The sequence below is a fragment of the Crinia signifera genome, chromosome 5 (genome assembly GCF_055691185.1).
Source record: "Crinia signifera chromosome 5, ASM5569118v1, whole genome shotgun sequence".
In the NCBI taxonomy this organism is placed as follows: Eukaryota; Metazoa; Chordata; class Amphibia; order Anura; family Myobatrachidae; genus Crinia; species Crinia signifera.
In genome coordinates, this window is record NC_139221.1 from 8,637,558 (window position 1) to 8,659,535 (window position 21,978).

General features: G+C 46.9%; 1 protein-coding gene across 1 annotated transcript in view; it reads right to left on the reverse strand.

The window, feature by feature from the left end:
* LOC146079930 (uncharacterized) overlaps positions 1 to 21,978 on the reverse strand; it is a 65,024-nt gene that overhangs the window by 3,637 nt on the left and 39,409 nt on the right. The window contains exons 2-3 of the mRNA XM_083186660.1: positions 1,455 to 1,744; positions 1,259 to 1,372 (exon numbers count right to left, since the gene is read on the reverse strand). Coding sequence (XP_083042786.1) covers positions 1,259 to 1,372; positions 1,455 to 1,631 — 291 coding nt within the window. The 5' untranslated portion in view covers positions 1,632 to 1,744. The remainder of the gene's footprint in view (positions 1 to 1,258; positions 1,373 to 1,454; positions 1,745 to 21,978) is intronic.

Genomic DNA, 21,978 nt, shown 5'->3' on the forward strand with positions numbered 1-21,978 from the left:
CATGGGTCTAGGTCGACAGTCGTTAGGTCGACATGGGTTTTTCACAGTTTTTGAGCCGACATGTGCCGACAGGCGGTATTTCATGCCCTACCATCCACTAGGGCGTGGTGGAAGAATAAAATAGTGTGCCGAGCGCAGCGAGGCACCGTGCCCGAAGCAATGCGAGCGAAGCGAGCGATGCGAGGGGCTGCGGGTCACCTCCAACTGTGTCCATGTCGACTGTGTCGACATTTTGGTAAAAAAACTGCGAAAAACCCATGTCGACCTAATGACTGTCGACCTAGACCCATGTCAACATTGGCCCATGTCGACCTAAACCCATGTCGACCTTGAACCATGTCGACCTACAACCCTGTCGACCTTTCTCCCTGTTGACCCAACGTGGTCGACCTAATGACTATCGACCTTAGTGTGGTCTAATAGATGATCCACACCCTGCCAGGCTGCCGGGATGCCCACCTCTAGCAGACCATGGGGTGCAGGCACAGAAGTATCAGGACAGGGGAGCGATGCAGAAGGAGACTGCGGTTTCCTTGTCCCTGCCACTCAGTAATAAAACATTCAATTCCATATAGCTGCAAAGTGCAGTAATAAGGAATCTCTATAATATTAATTACTGCAATGCACTGATGCACTACTCCTGGTGCCAGACACCTCCCTGTCACCCCAACCAGCACATCCAGCAGTACCAGTGTCCCACCAGCAGGTGGCTGCACTGGAAGAGATCTGGCTGTGTGGACTATACTCTCCTGCACAGAACCACAGGCGTCCACTTCCAATAATAATACGCCAAAGATTCTGGGTCTGATTCAGAGCTGCATGCAGGTCTGATCTGCTGCAGAACCTCACTACTAAACTGTATTTAACACTTTGAGCCTGATTCAGAGTTGACCGCAAAATCAAAATCTTTCTCTAATGGACCAAAACCATGCTGCACTGCAGGTGGGGCAGATGTAACAGGTGCAGAGATGTGGTTTAGAGTTAGATTTGGGGAAGTTGTTTTGTTTCCATGACGGGTAAATACTGGCTGCTTTATTCTTACACTGATATTTAGATTTTAGTTTGAACACACCTCACCCAAATCTAACGCTCTCTGCACCTGTTACATCTGCCCCACCTGCAGTGCACATGGTTTAGTCCATTAGAGAAAGATATTGCTTTGATATCCTTACTGAATAACCCCCAATGTGCGTCTGATTATTGTACAGTGCACAACCATAGACAGTGGGTGTGTGATACATTGCGTCTCCGGACTTACTCCGTCCTCTCTGTATGCGCAGTCCCCTGACGTCTCGCCACTGTCGCCGGTCGACCTCTCACATGTCGTTTCTTTTATCATGAACTGAAGCTGATGGTAACGAGACTCTTCATCCTGCAATAACAGAGGATACATATGAGAATCAGCAATATATACAATATATACAGGTGGTAGATACTGAGAGCTGCACACTCACCATCGTATACTCCGAGTTATTCCCAAGGAGCTTATAGAGAGCATCTTCCCCTGACACTTGGTTGTAGTAATCAGCGAAGACCTCAGACATGGTGGAGATGTCCTCTTCTGTCCATGACGTCCGAGCAGCGGCTGCGATTGTGCCCAGCACTAAGCACACTGTCAGGTACCTCTCCATGTTGGACTGGTGCAGTGACACTCAGTGCAGCACACTTTATAGGCTGCTCTCTGTGTCCAGAAGGAACCTGTCCAATGATGATTTATCTGTGGTCACGGGACGGACGTCAGAGTCTAATAACAAGGACAGAACACAGACGTGATGATATAAACAGTGTACAACACAGGATTACTGTGCAGGGTTCCTGCCAGCAGAACAAATAGGGGCATGAGGATTGGTAGTAAATGCGCTCTAGCTTTCAGTACTGATGACCTGCACAGTACTACTCCTCTAATGGTGACCTGCACAGTCATAGGCGTGCGTAGCCCATTTTGTTAGGGGGTGCACCACTGGAGGGGGCGTGTCATCACCGCCTACTGGGCGTGTCTATCACCGCCTACTAAGCGTGTCTATCACCGCCTACTGGGCATAAATGTAAACTAAATAGGTGACTTATTTATGTATATGGGCTTCATAATTAATCATTCCATACACCAGAAATAGGGACAGTGCCTGCTGCAAAAATGTACACTGTATTGCCCATTACGCCACACACCATAATGCCCATTACAAATGATGCCACACACCATAATGCCCATTACACATGACGCCACACACCATAATGCCCATTACACATGACGCCACACACCATAATGCCCATTACACATGACACCACACACTAATGCCCATTACACATAACGCCACACACCATAATGCCCATTACACATGACACCACACACTAATGCCCATTACACATAACGCCACACACCATAATGCCCATTACACATGACACCACACACTAATGCCCATTACACATAACGCCACACACCATAATGCCCATTACATATAACGCCACACCCCATAATGCCCATTACACATGACGCCACACTCCGGTGATGCCCAATACATATTATGCCATATAAGTGCCACTTACCCACATGCTCATTGCTAGGAGATTCTTTCTCAATGCCAGGGGCTGTATGTTTGATGCCGAGGGGGTTTCATGCTCGTTGCCACAGGGGATTGCATGCTTGTTGATGCAGGTGATAACATGCCCTGCCAAGGGGATTTCATGCTTGTTGCTATGGAGGATTACAGGTTTGCGATGACAGCTGCCAGCCCAGTGAAAATGTAGCACCGGCACTGTGTTCACTACTGCTGCCTGCTGTGCACTCTTGACTGGCACTGCCAGTGGGTGGGTGACAGGTGCGGACTCTGAGATGGCGAGGGATCACCAAGGTGGCCGTCATCTGTCAGGAGGAAGGAGAGGGGCCTTTGCATGGGCTCACCTCTGCAGGAGCAGGCAGCGGGTGCTGGTGGACGCGGGCTTCCCCAAAGTGATTGCACAGCAGGTGGGGTCCTCCAAGGCTGTGCGAGCGATGCGGCGATGAAACGCCGTCGGGAGCCGCCACGGAGCTCAGTGGTCGGCCAGGCGGAGAAATCGAGGCCCTGGCTCCTATAAGGAGGTAGGCCGCAACCGGGTAAATGGTCTTCCGGCTCTGCGGCAAGCGTCAGAGGTGGCTGCTTAGAGGGAGGGAGTTTGGGTGAGGCATCGGGACGACAGTAGTAGTCCCTGGAGAGGGTAAAGTTCCACAGGGCAAGGGTATGGGCCCGGGAGCTCCTCCACTGCGGTTTCACAGTTTTGCCGGCCATGCCACACCCCCGAGGCTGGAGCTTTATGCACACTTTAAGCCTGACGCCCGGCATGTGTCTGTGTGGACTCTGGAGATCTGTCTGGTAATTTACATTAGCGTAATACATTTGCGTGCAATTGTGAGGGGGGGTGCCGGTCATTAGGAGGTGCCTGTGCACCCCTGGCACCCCCCGTGCGCACGCCTATGTGCACAGTACTACTCCTCTAATGGTGACCAGCACAGTACTACACCTCTAATGGTGACCTGCACAGTACTACACCTCTAATGGTGACCTGCACAGTACTACACCTCTAATGGTGACCTGCACAGTACTACTCCTCTAATGGTGACCTGCACAGTACTACTCCTCTAATGGTGACCTGCACAGTACTACTCCTCTAATGGTGACCTGCACAGTACTACTCCTCTAATGGTGACCTGCACAGTACTACTCCTCTAATGGTGACCTGCACAGTACTACTCCTCTAATGGTGACCTGCACAGTACTACTCCTCTAATGGTGACCTGCACAGTACTACTCCTCTAATGGTGACCTGCACAGTACTACTCCTCTAATGGTGACCTGCACAGTACTACTCCTCTAATGGTGACCTGCACAGTACTACTCCTCTAATGGTGACCTGCACAGTACTACACCTCTAATGGTGACCTGCACAGTACTACTCCTCTAATGGTGACCTGCACAGTACTACTCCTCTAATGGTGACCTGCACAGTACTACTCCTCTAATGGTGACCAGTACAGTACTACTCCTCTAATGGTGACCTGCACAGTGCTACTCCTCTAATGGTGACCTGCACAGTACTACTCCTCTAATGGCGACCTGCACAGTACTACACCTCTAATGGCGACCTGCACAGTGCTACTCCTCTAATGGTGGCCTGCACAGTACTACTCCTCTAATGGTGACCTGCACAGTACTACTCCTCTAATGGTGACCTGCACAGTACTACTCCTCTAATGGTGACCTGCACAGTGCTACACCTCTAATGGTGACCTGCACAGTACTACTCCTATAATGGTGACATGCACAGTACTACACCTCTAATGGTGACCTGCACAGTACTACACCTCTAATGGTGACCTGCACAGTGCTACTCCTCTAATGGTGACCTGCACAGTACTACACCTCTAATGGTGACATGCACAGTGCTACTTCTCTAATGGTGACCTGCACAGTACTACACCTCTAATGGTGACCTGCACGGTACTACTCCTCTAATGGTGACCTGCACAGTACTACACCTCTAATGGTGACCTGCACAGTACTACACCTCTAATGGTGACCTGCACAGTACTACACCTCTAATGGTGACTAGAGATGTGCACCGGCCACTTTTCGGGTTTTGGGTTCTGATTTACCTTGAGGTTTTGGGTTCTAATGGGTTTTTAGCAAAACACCTCCTAAGTGTTTTGTGTTTGGATTTTTTGGGTTTTGGGTTCTGATTTTTTTATTAAAAAAGCATAAAAACTGCTAAAATTGCAGAATTTGGGTGTTTTTTTTTTGCTCCTATGCTATATTAATCTCAATAACATTCATTTCCACTCATTTCCAGTGTATTCTGAACACATCACACCTCACAATATTGTTTTTAGGGCAAAAGTTTGCACCGAGGTAGCTGGATAATTATGCTAAGCCACACAAGTGTGCGGCACAAACACGTGGCTCATGTAAGAGTGGCACTGCAGCGGCAGACAGGATGGCAGTTTAAAAAAATAGGCCCATAAAAGATCCCTATCTGGCTTGATCATGCACTGTTTACCATGTGCAGCCAAGGAGCGGTGGGCATTTTGTGCAGCACAAAGTTTGTCTGCAAGTGTGTAACTGTTTTGATTACTTTAATGTGATTGATTGTGTGATTATGATTAATTAATGTAATCTGATTGTTTAATTTTGTGATTATTATTCATTTATTACCAGTTGTCTCTTAAATCATTGCCTAATGGGTGTAGGGGAGGGGGCTAATCAATTTTAAGGTGGCAGATGGAAGATGTAATGTAATGTAAACCATCACTAGCATTGGTTGCAGCAGTGGCAGTAACTGATGGACCCGGCTGTGCAGATAAGGATGCTGATAGAGATTATGTCACAGGGAGAGCCAGCAAACTGTTGCTTCATGCAGCGCTCGAAAACTTCGCTGCCCGTGGTCAGTGGCGTAACTATAGAGGGTGCAGGGGATGCAGTTGCTATGGGGCCCGGCGGCTTGGGTGGCCCCAAGGGAACCCACTGCACCCTCTATAGTTGGAATCATCAAATGGCATGTTAGTTATTGGACAGAGGTAGGAGCTGAAGCCCCTGCATGTGCAGACTCCTGAAGCTAGCACATAGCAGCAGTTGCGCAGCGCTGCGGTGGTGCACGGCTGACATACTATACAAGCATAATTAATATGCGTCCGTCAGCCGTGCACTGTCTGCGCCGCTGCTAGCTTCCTGAGTCTGCACATAAAGTGGCTTCGGCACCGTCCTCTATCCTTCGCATCCTCCCTCCTTCACCTCAAAGTAAGTGACATGCTGGGCTCACAGCCGGATTGTATCAGCTGTGAGATGATTCTGTCAGGATGATTTCTACCTGCAGTCCTCCCTGTCATACTGTATGTTCTGCGAGCACAGAAGCTCCTGCACACCAGGAAGAGGCAGTGATGACCCGTCCACGAAAGCCCCGCCCCCGCCCTAGTAATGCACTTCCCTCTATCCAGCTAGATACTTTACATGGCTCTGCTCGTAGTGTGGTGGGACAGGGGGCAGATGCTAGAAGATGGAGGGTGAGTTATGCTACACAGATAAGGTGAGTGCCATGTGCAGGCTGATCTCCCCCTCTTACCCCCCCCCCCCCCCCCCGGTTTTTCATTCCTCTTCCAGGGCTTCCTTATGATCATGAGGGGTCTTTGCCAGGCACAGCACAACACTGCAGATTGTACAGGGAGCTGTGTTTTGCATCTACCCCCCTCCCTTTCATCCTACATCTATTATTAAATAAATGATAAATATTACAAGCCTACCACACTGTGTCTCTCTCCCCACTCCCTACCGCCCTGCATCTCACTATGTCCTCCCTGCCGCTCTATCCCCTCCCTGCTGCCCTGCCTCCCTGTATTTCACTATCCCGTCCCTGTGTCTCTCTCTATCCCCTCCCTGCTGCCCTGCCTCCCTGTATCTCACTATCCCGTCCCTGTGTCTCTCTCTATCCCCTCCCTGCTGCCATGCATCTCTCACTATAACTGCCCTGCATCTCTCTGTCCCCTCCCCGCGTCTCTCTGTCCCCTCCCTGCTTCTCTCTGTCCCCTCCCTGCTTCTCTCTGTCCCCTCCCTGCATCTCTTTATCCCCTCCCTGCATCTCTCTATCCCCTCCCTGCCGCCATGCATCTCTCTATCCCCTCCCTGCCGTCCTGCGTCTCTCACTATAACCTCCCTGCTGCCCTGCATCTCTCTGTCCCCTCCCTGAGTCTCTCTTTCCCCTCCCTGTGTCTCTATCCCCTCCCTGCCGCCATGCATCTCTCTCTATCCCCTCCCTGCCGCCCTGCATCTCTCACTATAACCTCCCTTCTGCCCTGCGTCTCTCTGTTCCCTCCCTGCATCTCTCTGTTCCCTCCCTGCATCTCTCTATCCCCTCCCTGCTGTCATTCATCTCTCTATCCCCTCTCTGCGTTTATCTATCCATCTATCATCTCCAGTGGCGTAACTAAAACTTTTGCGCCCCCCCGCCGGGACAATTTCACCGCCCCCCCCCCCGGACAATTTTGCAGCTGCCCCCCCCCCCGTTAAAGGACCCCCCCGGGAGCTGGCAGGGGGGTCCGTGCGGCGCGGAGGTACCTGTATTAAAGGAGAGCCTGGAGGTCCCTGCGCCGCCTAATATGATGCTGCCGGGGTCCCTGCGCCTGCGGCGCTGAGTATGATGCTGCCGGGGTCCCTGCAGTGAAGTGGAAATAACGCGCTATCTCCAGCGGAGATAGCGCGTTATTTCCACTTCACTGCAGGGACCCCGGCAGCATCATACTCAGCGCCGCAGGCGCAGGGACCTCCAGGCTCTCCCTTAAACAGGTACCTCCGCGCCCCACAGACCCCCCTGCCAGCTCCCGCTGCACCCACATGCAGTGGGGAGCTGGCGGAGATCCACCAGCGCCCGCAGCCCCCCGGCGCCTCCCCGCCACCGCGGGGGCTGCGGCCTAATTGTTACGCCACTGATCATCTCCCTACCACCTTGTATCTCACTATCCCCTTCCTACATCTCCCTATCCTCCCCCTACTGCCTGTGTAACTTTACTCCCTCCATACTGCCCCGCACCTCTCTCTCTCTCCTTCAGCCGGTAAAAACTTGCTCTGCACCACAATGTAGTGGTGCTGATGGGTTGAGTCTGCCGTGCTGAGTATAGTTTTTATTTTCAAGTGTGTGTTTTTCTCATGGGGGGGCCCTTCCAAGATTTTGCTATGGGGCCCACAATCTTCTAGTTACGCCCCTGCCCGTGGTGATGCCATAGGGCATGCGTAGGAAGACGTAGCACCCAATAGGGGTCATGAAGGCAGTAAGCATGGAAGAGGCTCTGTCCAGAGGGATCTGCCAAAACCCACACTTGGCATTCAGGGTGCTAAAGACAGTTGCACCTGGCATGTCAGCGATCACCTGCTCGATGGTGCAGAGTGTGTATCTGTTTTGGTCAGTTTAATATTTCATAAGACGCCTATCTGTCTTGATTGTGATTATTTATAATTAATTAATTTCATCTGATTTTTAATTTTGTGATTAGTAATCATTCATTTATTATTTATTGCCATTCGTCTCGTCAATCATTGCCTAATGGGTGAAGGGGAGGGGGCTAATCAGAGGTGGCACATCCACCCTAGCGATCAATAGAGTTACAGAAGTCGCAGCCAGATAGAACTCTAGGTGGCAGCTGGGAGAGTTCTATCTGGCTGCGACTTCTGTAACTCTATTGATCGCTAGGGTGGATTCAGGTGATCTGGCTCGCTAGGCGGGTGTTCCCTTTGCTCACTGCTTCACATGCGTCCCTCGTGAAGCTGCACGCTCTGTCGAGGTGGATGTCCTTTGCCGGTAGAGAAGTACTGGTCTTCGCTCAAGGTGTTACGACTCGTAGCTGCACTCCCCTGCTACAACCTCAAAACAAGCACCAAGACCCCGATCTGGCTTGATTGTTCACTGTTTACACAGTGCAGCCGAGGAGCAGTGGGCGATTGGTGCAGCAATCAATTACTCTCATGAGTGGAATGCAAACAGTTATATGCATTTAAAAGACAAGTCCCTCATACGAATGACTCTCAGCAGTGGGCACCAGACCAGACAGGTAGATGAGGCAGTACTAGTTGTGTGTGTATCTGTTTTGGTCAGTTTAATATTTCATAAGACCCCGTCTGGCTTGATTCTGATTATGATTGATTGATTGATTATTATTAATTTTATGATGTGATTGATTCATGGTCGAAACAATTGCAGCCGCCCACAAAGAAGTTTAATTGCAGCCGCCCACAAAGAAGTGTAATTGCAGCCGCCCACAAAGAAGTGTAATTGCAGCCGCCCCCAAAGAAGTTAAAAATGCAGCCGCCCACAAAGAAGTTTAATTGCAGCCACCCACAAAGAAGTTTAATTGCAGCCGCCCACAAAGAAGTGTAATTGCAGCCGCCCCAAAGAAGTGTAATTGCAGCCGTCCCCAAAGAAGTGTAATTGCAGCCGCCCACAAAGAAGTGTAATTGCAGCCGCCCCCAAAGAAGTGTAATTGCAGCCGCCCACAAAGAAGTGTAATTGCAGCCGCCCACAAAGAAGTGTAATTGCAGCCGCCCCCAAAGAAGTGTAATTGCAGCCGCCCACAAAGAAGTGTAATTGCAGCCGCCCACAAAGAAGTTTAATTGCAGCCACCGACAAAGAAGTGTAATTGCAGCCGCCCCAAAGAAGTTTAATTGCAGCCGCCCCCAAAGAAGTTTAATTGCCTCTCAGCAGTGGGCACCAGACCAGACAGGTAGATGAGGCAGTACTAGTTGTGTGTGTATCTGTTTTGGTCAGTTTAATATTTCATAAGACCCCTATCTGGCTTGATTCTGATTATGATTGATTGATTGATTATTAATTAATTTTATGATGTGATTGATTCATGGTCGAAACAATTGCAGCCGCCCACAAAGAAGTTTAATTGCAGCCGCCCCCAAAGAAGTGTAATTGCAGCCGCCCCCAAAGAAGTTTAATTGCAGCCGCCCACAAAGAAGTGTAATTGCAGCCGCCCACAAAGAAGTGTAATTGCAGCCGCCCACAAAGAAGTGTAATTGCAGCCGCCCCCAAAGAAGTTAAAAATGCAGCCGCCCACAAAGAAGTTTAATTGCAGCTGCCCACAAAGAAGTGTAATTGCAGCCGCCCCCAAAGAAGTTTAATTGCAGCTGCCCACAAAGAAGTTTAATTGCAGCCTTCCTGCCCCAGCCCTGACTCCCCCAGGTCAGGGAGATCACATTCTCACCCATGAAGATGGTGATGGTGACACAATTCTAAAAGAGGACAGAGAACAATCTCTTGCACACGAGACCACTGTGCTTGATACAAGACAGACCAGAGTTCACCTAAAGGTGTCGGCTAGTACAGCATCCCTAAAAGTTTCAAGGCTCCGAAAAAAAAGGCTGCAGCGGCAGACTCCCAAATTAATGCAGGGTGAGAGCTGCAACCAGCAGTGGGCGATTGGTGCAGCAATCAATTACTCTCATAAGTGGAATGAAAACAGTTGTATGCATTGAAAAGACAAGTCCCACATATGAATGACTCTCAGCAGTAGGAATAATGAATGGTGATGCAAGATGGAATTGTCCTTGGGCCCTCCCACCCACCCTTATGTTGCGAAAATAGGACATGCACACTTTAACAAACCAAACATTTCAGCGACAGGGCCTACAAAACTGTGGCTGAAATGATTGGTTTGTTTGGGCCCCCACAAAAAAACAACAACAATTCATATATGTATAAACTGGCTCTACAGCAACAAGATGTCATCGTCACACATCATCATCCTCCTCCTCCTCCTCCTCCTCTGATTCCTGGCCCCCTTCAGTGTGTACTTCCTCATTCTCAGAGATTATCAATTCGTCCCCGCTGGACTCCACAATCACAGGTCCCGTTGTAATCTCTGGAGGCAATTCCTGGTCTTCATTGAATAAGTGATAATTCATTTTTATAAACATCATTTTCTCAACATTTTTCGGGAGCAACCTCCTTCACTACTCACTGACCAGGTTCCCCGCTGCACTGAATACTCTTTTGGAGTACACACTGGAGGGGGGACAACTCATGTAAAATAGAGCCAGTTTGTACAGGGGTTTCCAAACTGCCTTTTTTTCCTGCCAGTACAGGTAAGGACTGTCTGACATGTTTACTTGGATGCTGTCACCAAAGTAGTCATCCACCATTTTTTCTATGTAGACAGCATCCAATGCACTGACAGTAAACATGTCAGCAATCGTTGGCAGGTCCTTGAGTCTGGACCAGATGTCCAAACTCCCTCCTGCGGATAAAAAAAATTCCAGACCGCAGAGGTGGATTTATTGGTCCTTTGTCCAGGCATGACGATGGGCTTTTTCATCCCATGGACAACAACTTTTTCCCCCACAGGTGCCTCATTCCCCCCTGGTGCGTCATTTAAGCAAACCAAGTCTCCATCCTCCTCGACAACTTCCTCCTCAGTGCCAGCTACATCAATATCCTCCTCCTGGTGTACAACATCACCTTCACTAATAAAATCTGGAACTAGACTGTGGGTGATCCTTCCAGCATATGCAGAGGTCGTACTGCAAATGGTGGAAGGAGCCACCTCTTCACGTACAGTGATGGGAAGGTCCGGCATCACAACCACCGCCACCCTCGGACTCTCCGTGGGGATTTGGGATATGTCTTTACAAGGCTGATTTTTTTTCTTATTTATTTTCCGCATTTTTATCGGGTTTTTTTTCTGAAATTTTTTCAGACTTTTTTGAGTCGGTGTCAGCCTAACTCTCTTTAATTTCCTATTGGCCGGGGAGAGAGGAGAAGGAGGACTTTCCTCGTCATCTGAAGCTGCACCACTAGTCATGAAGTTAGGCCATGGCCTTAGCCGTTCCTTGCCACTCTGTGTCGTAAATGGCATATTGCCAAGTTTAAGTTTCTCTTCCAACGATTTACATTTCATATTTTTATTCCTTTTACGGAAGTTTGGTTTCGATTGTACATGCCCTCTGCTTTCACACTGGGCATCGGCCGTGGCAGACGACGTTGTTGGCATTTCATCGTCTATGTCATGACTAGTGGCAGCAGCTTCAGAACTATGAGGAAGTGCATCTTCATCTTTCCTTTGTTTGTTAACCTCCATGTTTTGGATCTCCATTATTTTTGTGGAGTTATGTCACAGGACAGCACCACTGGAGTGCAATTATATATATGTCAGTGAGTATGCACCAGCAGGCAGTTATACAGATACAGCAGTATTAGGCAGTGAGCCACACACCAGACAGGTACGGCAGTATTAGGCAGTGAGCCACAGACCAGACAGGTACGGCAGTATTAGGGAGTGAGCCCCAGACCAGACAGGTACGGCAGTATTAGGCAGAGCCCCAGACCACAATGGTAGATATACGGCAGTATTTATTAGGCAGTGAGCCCCAGACCACACAGGTAGATATACGGCAGTATTTATTAGGCAGTGAGCCCCAGACCAGACGGTAGATACGGCAGTATTAGGCAGTGAGCCACAGACCAGACAGGTACGGCAGTATTAGGCAGAGAGCCCCAGACCACAAAGGTAGATATACGGCAGTATTTATTAGGCAGTGAGCCCCAGACCACACAGGTACGGCAGTATTAGGCAGCGAGTCCCAGACCAGACAGGTACAGTACGGCAGTATTAGGCAGAGAGCCCCAGACCACAAAGGTAGATATAAGGCAGTATTTATTAGGCAGTGAGCCCCAGACCACACAGGTAGATATACATCAGTATTTATTAGGCAGTGAGCCCCAGACCAGACAGGTACGGCAGTATTAGGCAGTGAGCCCCAGACCAGACAGGTACGGCAGTATTAGGCAGAGAGCCCCAGACCACAAAGGTAGATATATGGCAGTATTTATTAGGCAGTGAGCCCCAGACCACACAGGTAGATATACGGCAGTATTTATTAGGCAGTGAGCCCCAGACCACTCAGGTAGATATACGGCAGTATTTATTAGGCAGTGAGCCCCAGACCACACAGGTAGATATACGGCAGTATTTATTAGGCAGTGAGCTCCAGACCAGACAGGTAGATATACGGCAGTATTTATTAGGCAGTGAGCCCCAGACCAGACAGGTACGGCAGTATTAGGCAGTGAGCCACAGACCACACAGGTACGGCAGTATTAGGCAGAGAGCCCCAGACCACAAAGGTAGATATACGGCAGTATTTATTAGGCAGTGAGCCACAGACCAGACAGGTACGGCAGTATTAGGCAGAGAGCCCCAGACCAAAAAGGTAGATATACGGCAGTATTTAATAGGCAGTGAGCCCCAGACCACACAGGTAGATATACGTCAGTATTATAAGGCAGTGAGCCCCAGACCACACAGGTAGATATACGGCAGTATTTATTAGGCTGTGAGCCCCAGACCAGATGGTAGATACGGCAGTATTAGGCAGTGAGCCACAGACCAGACAGGTACGGCGGGGTTTATTCTGGTTGGTGCGGCCAAACGTGCGTAGGTTCCATATCAGCGTACGCTCTCCGTACGCGGCCGTTGAGCTAAAGTCCACCCACAAAACAGCCGCATACGTACGGGCACAAACACCGACAAAGGGGAGTGGCGTACAATTGAGCGTACGCCAACGTACACGGACGGATCACCCCTTAGACTCCGACAACTGGCGTACAACAGAGCGTACGCCACCATTTACGGATGTCTCTCCTCCGTCTTCCCACCGACTTCTTGCGGCTATCTGAGCGTACGCCACCGTGCACGGACGAGTCTCTATTGTTTTCAATGGAAAACTCAGCGTATGTCACCGCTCGTGAGAGTGAGTGTACGTCAGTGCATGCTGGCATACCCTTCACATATATGGACCTACAAATCTTGCCTTTCAACTAGAATTAAGACAATTAATTAATTATTCTAATTGTTATTTAATAATTGTTTTCTATTAACTCAATTGTCTACCTTAATAAAGACCCTAATAAAACAACATTTTAACCCTCATTACATGTATATTTGTTATGTTCTAATGTGGCATTTTAATCACTATCTATGTGTCCCCACATTGCTTTTACTTTAAAAAAAATTAATGTTGGTGTTTGTGTGTATGTACTAAATTATGTCCATAATTAGTTTGTCCAAAACATGTATACCTACCCTGATGTTATGTGTGATGTTTTAATCTAACAACATTAAACATTCATGCATTTTAACCCCTTCCCGACATTTGACGTATATATACGTCATGGCCGGGATGTACTTCCCGACACATGACGTATATATACGTCATGACTTTAAACTGTCCCCGCGTCTATAGACGCGGTGACAGTTTAAACATGTCTGCTGTCCCTGACAGCAGACATGTCCCAGCATGTCCAGGGGGGGCGGCGATGCCTCCCCCCGTCGGCGATCGCTGTGATTGGCTGTTCAATGTGAACAGCCAATCGCAGCGTTTTCCTGTGTTACCGGCGAATATGACACTCGGTAACACAGGTTTTTAATCATCGCCGGGTGTGAGGGGGCGTGAGGGGGTCACCGGTGATGACCACACCTCACCCCACCTGCCCCCAAGGCTGTGATTGGTCCGTCGGACCGACGGACCAATCACAGCCATAGCGCGTTATTTAAACTAACGGTGACTGCGCTGCAGACGCCATTCCGGTCTGGAATTGCGTGCAGAGCGGTCACCGGCCAATCTGTCGTGATATACTGACCTGATCCTTGCCTGATACTTACCTGATCACCGCTGGTAGCGTGCTGCCAGCAGCTGGATGCTTCCTGGATCTTGTCACTTCCTGTGTGCTGCTGCTGCAGTGTCATAGAGTTACAGATAGTGACAGATAGTGAGAGATAGTGAGAGATAGTGACAGAGAGTGATAGAGAGTGCTATATTTTGTGTCTGCTGCACCCCCTTTTGTGCTGATCAGTATATCTGTGCTGATCAGCAACTTTTTGGGGGTGCAGGGGTTATTTTTTTTATATATATACCTGTCAGTTGCACCAAAGCTTGTGCTGCCTGTGCAACTGACTGCTGCCCCCCTGCTGCCCCCCCTTTTGTGCTGATCAGTATAAATTAACTGATCAGCAACTTTTTGGGGGTCCAGGATTTTTTTTTTATATATACCCTGTCAGGTTGCACCCACAGTTGTGTGCCTGCTGCCCCTCACTGCTAATCAGTGTTGCATCACTGCATCACTAATCTGCAGTTTTTTTTTTTTGGAGAGTGCAGTGGGGTTTTGTTTTTACACCCACGTTGCATTTGTGGGTGTCCTGTGGCCGCTGAGCGCTGATCAGTGACGTACATCACTGAACAGCATTTTTGGCACAGGGTTGATATAATTTTTTTTCTGCAGTTTTTTTAAATTGTTTTTTTTTTGGAGAGTGCTGTGGTTTATTTTTTTTAAATTGTTTTTACACCCACGTTGCTTTTGTGGGTGTCCTGTGGCCGCTGAGCGCTGATCAGTGACGTACATCACTGAACAGCATTTTTGGCACAGGGTTGATATAATTTTTTTTCTGCAGTTTTTTTAAATTGTTTTTTTTTGGAGAGTGCTGTGGTTTATTTTTTTTAAATTGTTTTTACACCCACGTTGCTTTTGTGGGTGTCCTGTGGCCACTGAGCGCTGATCAGTGACGTACATCACTGAACAGCATTTTTGGCACAGGGTTGATATAATTTTTTTTTTTTTATGGATCAAATTCCTGTTGCCATCTGTGCTCAATTTTTGGCGCAGGACCTTTTTTTTTTTTTTTAACCCCTTCAATTTTTTTTTTTTTTATTGGGATCAAATTCCTGTATAAAGTTTTTTTTTTTCTGCACTACATACACACTACACACTACATACCCCCCGTGTTGAAATAAAGTTTGTACCCCCCCTACACTATACACGTGTTGAAACATTACACTTACAGAAACACAAAAATAAAAATGGCATCCCAAATGTCATCCCAAATGTCATCCCAGTCATCCAGAAGAATGTATTCAGCGGAGGAGGCATATGCCATGCTTGCCTCTGACTCTGACACAGCCAGTGATGCAAGCGGGGAATTTGAAGGATTCGTCTTAAGCTCCTCTTCCTCCTCTAGTGATAAGGGACCCCCTCAAAGACGCCCCCGTAGAGCAGCTGAGACCCCCCCCAAATGATTGATCCCGTATGGACCCCACCACCAGACAATTTTGAGCCCCAGGTTCCTGAGTTTTTGGCCATCCCAGGAATCCAATTTGATTCAACAGGTCTCAGAGAAATTGACTTTTTCAAATTATTTTTCTCTGATGATTTTATAAATTTAATGGTGGACCAAAGTAATTTATATGCCCAGCAGTTTATTGCTCAAAACCCCACGTCATCATTTGCTAGGTGGACCCCTGTAGATGCAGTAGAGATGATGACGTTTTGGGGTCTGGTGTTACATATGGGCATAGTAAAAAAGCCAGAAATTAGGCAATATTGGAGAACAGATGTTCTGTACAGCACCCCACTTTACCGTATGGCCATGGCTCGGACTCGTTTTGAGACAATCCTTAAATTTTTACATTACACCGATAATGCACAGTGCCCACCCAGAGATGATCCCACCTTTGACCGGCTATTCAAAGTCAGGCCGGTCATTGATCATTTCAGTGCCAAATTTGCAGAGATGTACATCCCTGAAAAATTTATTTGTATCGACGAGTCCCTTATACATTTTAAAGGAAGGGTTAAATTCCGCCAGTACCTTCCCAATAAGAGGGCAAGGTATGGCATAAAAATGTATAAGCTGTGTGAAAGCACCTCAGGGTACACCCACAGGTTTAGGGTATATGAAGGGAAGGACTCAAGAATTGAACCGCCAGAATGCCCCCCCTCCCTCGTAGGTGTTAGTGGAAAAATTGTCTGGGATTTAGTGCACCCCTTATCACCTCTATGTGGATAACTTTTACACAAGCATCCCCCTGTTTAAGGCCCTTGGTTCAAGAGGTACAGCAGCTTGCGGTACTGTGCGCAAGAACCAAAGAGGCCTCCCAAAAACGCACGTTGCCCAATTACTGAGAAGGGGTGAAAGCAGGGGAATATGCACCGAAAATATGTTGTTGGTCAAATATAAGGACAAGAGGGATGTCCTTATACTGACAACAATTCATGGAGACAGTACCACCTCCGTCCCTGTACGAGGTACCAGTACCCACACCTCAAAACCTAATTGTATCCTAGATTACAATAAGTACATGGGCGGAGTGGATCTTTCAGATCAGGTACTGAAGCCGTACAGTCCCCTGCGGAAAACAAAAATCTGGTACAAGAAGCTGGCCGTGTATATCATCCAGATGGCACTGTATAACGCTTATGTGCTATTCCGTTCTACCAGCCAGAGGGGGACATTTATGCACTTTGGGAACCAGCAGGCAGAGGGCCCCAGTACTTCTAGTAATGGCCCCCGTATTGTACCAGGGCAGCATTTTCCTAACGAAATCCCCTCCACTGCAAAAAAGGGCAGGACACAAAAAAGGCGCAAAGTTTGCTATAAAAAGGGAATAAGAAAGGATACTATTTTCCACTGTGAAACTTGCCCTGACAAACCCGGCCTATGTATAAAGGAGTGTTTTAAAATATACCACACATCTATGGATTATTAGGTTCATCATTTCACCGTGCTTCGGGGGTCTTGCTAATGCCACATAGCACCCACCATTCATTCCACCAGAATCTGAGCTGCAAAATCCAAAAATCACTCCTTCCATTCTGAGTCCTGCCATGCACCGAACTGGTATTTTTTGGTCACATATGAGGCATTGCCATACTCGGGAGAAATTGGGGCACAGATTTTGGGGTGCTTTTTCTCCTTCATACCTTATGAAAATGAAAAATTTTGAGCCAGAACTGCATTTTTGTGTAAAAAAATGTAATTTTTCATTTGCACAGCCCAGTTGTATCAAAATTGGTGAAACCCCTGGGGGTTTGAAATGTACACTATACCCCTAGATGAATTCCCTGAGGGGTGTAGTTTGCAAAATGGGGTCACTTGTGGGGGGGTTCCACTGTATTGGTGCTTTGGGGGTCTTGCTAATGCGACATAGCACCCACCAACATTCCACCAGAATCTGTGCTGCAAAATCCAAATATCACTCCTTCCCTTCTGAGTCCTGCCATTTATTGGTCACACATGAGGCATTGCCGTACTCGGGAGAAATTGGGGCACAGATTTTGGGGTGCTTTGTCTCCTTCATTCCTTGTGAAAATGAAAAATTTTGAGCCAGAACTGCATTTTTGTGTAAAAAATTTAATTTTTCATTTTCACTGCCCAGTTGTACCACAATTGGTGAAACCCCTGGGGGTTTGAAATGTACACTATACCCCTAGATGAATTCCCTGAGGGGTGTAGTTTGCAAAATGGGATCACTTGTGGGGGGGTTCCACTGTATTGGTGCTTCGGGGGTCTTGCTAATGCCACATAGCACCCACCATTCATTCCACCAGAATCTGAGCTGCAAAATCCAAAAATCACTCCTTCCCTTCTGAGTCCTGCCATGCACCCAAATGCTATTTTTTGGTCACATGTGAGGCATTGCCGTACTCGGGAGAAATTGGGGCACAGATTTTGGGGTGCTTTTTCTCCTTCATACCTTATGAAAATGAAAAATTTTGAGCCAGAACTGCATTTTTGTGTAAAAAAATGTAATTTTTCATTTGCACAGCCCAGTTGTATCAAAATTGGTGAAACCCCTGGGGGTTTGAAATGTACACTATACCCCTAGATGAATTCCCTGAGGGGTGTAGTTTGCAAAATGGGATCACTTGTGGGGGGGTTCCACTGTATTGGTGCTTCGGGGGTCTTGCTAATGCGACATAGCACCCACCAACATTCCACCAGAATCTGAGCTGCAAAATCTAAAAATCACTCCTTCCCTTCTGAGTCCTGCCATGCACCCAAATGGTATTTTTTGGTCACATGTGAGGCATTGCCGTACTCGGGAGAAATTGGGGCACAGATTTTGGGGTGCTTTGTCTCCTTCATTCCTTGTGAAAATGAAAAATTTTGAGCCAGAACTGCATTTTTGTGTAAAAAATGTAATTTTTCATTTTCACAGCCCAGTTGTACCACAATTGGTGAAACCCCTGGGGGTTTGAAATGTACACTATACCCCTAGATGAATTCCCTGATGGGTGTAGTTTGCAAAATGGGGTCACTTGTGGGGGGGTTCCTAACTTTTAGCATCTTATGGTGCCTAGAAACCTACATGGTGCCTAAAAAATAATCTCATAAAAAGGAGGCTCCAAAATCAAGTAGGTGCTCCTTCTATTATGAAGCCTGTGGTTTGGTCAACGTGCACACTAGGGCCACATATAGGATATTTATGAAAACAAAAGAATTGGGGGAATCAATTTTTAGTCACATTTCTCTAGTAAAATCTACTGTGTTCCTTAGAAAAATGTATTAAAATTGAAAATCTGCAAAAAAAATGAAATTTTGAAATTTCACCTACACTTTGTTTTAATTCCTGTGAAACACCTAAAGGGTTAACAAACTTACAAAATGCTGTTTTGAATACTGTGAGGGGTGCAGTTTTTGAAATGGCATCATTTATGGGGGTGTCTCACATACAAGTCCCTCAAAGTCACATCAGAACTGAACTGGTCCCTAAAAAAATCAGTGTTTGAAATTTTCTTGAAAATTTGAGAATTTGCTATTCATATTTTAAGCCTCCTAGTGTCCAAAAAATTAAAAGGAGGTTGAAATAATGATGGAAACATAAAGTAGACATATGGTCTATGTTAGTTATTAACTATTTTGAGTGGTATGATTATTTGTCTCACAAGCAGAAAATTTAACATTTTGAAAATTGCTAAATTTTCCATTTTTTTACGACATTTTGGTATTTTTCACAAAAAAACACAGACTGTATCGACCCAAATTTACCACTAATTTGAAGTACAATGTGTCACGAGAAAACAATCTCAAAATCACTGGGATAAGTAAAAGCAAAAAAAAGTTATCCCCACTTAAGTGATACATGTCAGATTTGAAAAAAATGGCTCTGTCAGGAAGGCAAAAACAGGCTGCGGCGGGAAGGGGTTAACTATGTGTTATTTAACTCAAAAACACACACATTCACACATCAATCGTTACCCCTCACCTCAAATTACAAATATAACTGACATTACACATCTGTATGTACCTGCCCTTACAAACCCTATAACATATTTCTGATTAAAAACACAGGCAACTTCTAACTTAACATAAACTTTTATTTTTTATCAAAATAATATTAACATAAAAACAAAATTTAAATGAGGGCCTCCAGTTGGCCAAAGAGAATAGCCAAATACAGCATCGTCAGGTAGATTTCCCGCAATATCTGGGCCACCTCATCCTGGTGCTGTTCAGTGTCTGTAGTGAAGGGAAAAAAAACATTATAATTAATATAGAATATACCCAAATCTTTGTTGTATTTTAACATAACAAGAAGTTGTGTGTTAAGTGTGAAGGCCACATACAGTTTTCTACTACATTGAAGATGGGTCTGCTGTAAACACGGTACTAAATACTAATATGTTTACACACACATACTGTACATATTACATAACATTAAATAAATTCCTCCTTCTTGGATGAATGTATGCTGTATCCCAATTGGGAGGTTTGTGCTGGGGGACTCACCTCTAACTTCACAATTAACCTGTGCTATTTAAGGGTAATGACATTGTTGTGGCTTAACCACTCCTTACTTAGCCATTGCTGTACAAATTATAGGCCTAAAGCTATGTTTGTAAAGCATGCATCCGCATGGCCTCACACACTATTAACAAAACAATCTATAAATTAATGTTGCACATCATGCTGGGAAGTGGAGTGGAGGTAGGGGTGTGGGTGGGGGTAGGGGAGTGGCTGGTGGAAGGGGAGGTTGAAATGGGGTGGGCACCAGCAGGCCCCAATGTCTCCTCCTCCTCCTCCTCCTCCTCCTCTTCCTTCTCCCGGGCTGCCTCCTCCCGGGCTGCCTCTTCCCAGGCTGCCTCCTCCCGGGCTGCCTGCTCCCAGGCTGCCTCCTCCCGGGCTTCCATGCGTGCCCTTGCGCATGCTGAAATGTTCATGTTGATGGCATAGAAATCGAAGGTTGGGTTTCATAAAAATGGGGGATAGAAAAATTCACATTAGTCATGCTCATAACCTTACAAATTATCATTTCAGTTATATTTAATACATTTATCATGCTATCTAATTGATATGCTACACCCAAAAACAGAGGGACTACATATACCCCCCATATACACCCCTATACACCCCCTATACACCCCATATACACCCCCTATACACCCCCTATACACCCCATATACACCCCCTATACACCCCATATACACCCTATATACACCCCTATACACCCACATACTCATGCACATATTTATAAAAACTACAGAAATCATTGCTAACAAATGCAGACATCTTTGTAAATATATACTTACATCGGCTAATATGCCGGCGAATTGTGCCTAGCAGCACTGGCAGCCGCCGCCACAGGTCAGACCAGCGCCGCTCCACCTGGCCCAGGCTTCTGCGGACGCCGGTCCGGGCTAGGATCAAGCGGTAGGCAGCATTATATGCCTGCCTTTTCTCTCTGTTCGCTACATATGGGCCCCTGGGCCCCAGGCGCCGGTCCATGACCTCAACCAAGGCCACCAGCTCCTCATTAGAAAAGGGGTTAGCCCTGGTTGAAGACATATTGGCAATGGCGCAGTTATTAATTGCAGGTATATATATAAGTTTTGGTGGTTGCTGATTGGACGAAAAGGTAGTTTTTTTATTGTTAACTTTATTAATCCATCTTACATTAACAATATGTATGCGAATAAAAACTTTCGCGGAGCGTTCCGATATGCATACCATAACATACATTATGCTTTTAATGTAGGGAGACACGTACTGTATATACAGTGTGCGAAAAATTATACACGCAACATCTACTAATACATACGCTGATACCAACGCACATACAACATGTTGGTGTATGACAAATTAATCCTCATAACAAATGTAAGGAAAGCATTGTAACATTGGTATGTGTTTAAATTTGTTTAAGAAAGCATACACGTACTCCAACAGAGACCACCTGAAAACACTTATCATTGGAATGACAGGTGCACACATTTAACCATGTAGCACACAATGGTCAACAACCTGTGTATGTGCATGTACAGGTGAATGTTCAGGTGCGTTGAGACCTGCGTAATTTAAGCGGGAATTATCGGGGGGAAATAGCGGCATAAAATATCGGCGTAAATTAGCTACTACATTGCGGTGAAAAATATACGCCCCCTTGTTCATGGCGGGAGTTTAACATATAAATATCCAGTCAGATGCAGGCCATAATTGCTGCAAACATGTCTAGCTCAGATGATTCCGCAGCTGAGGACGCTCTACAGAGAGCAAGAGCAGAATCCTTGCTTGAAAGGTTGAGGCAGAGGGAGCAGGAGAGGACAAGGAGGACCCAAGAGCAAGGGGGCCCCTCACTAACAGGCACTACTGCAACGCCACCAGCTCCACAAGGGCCAAGCAACCAGCCAGAA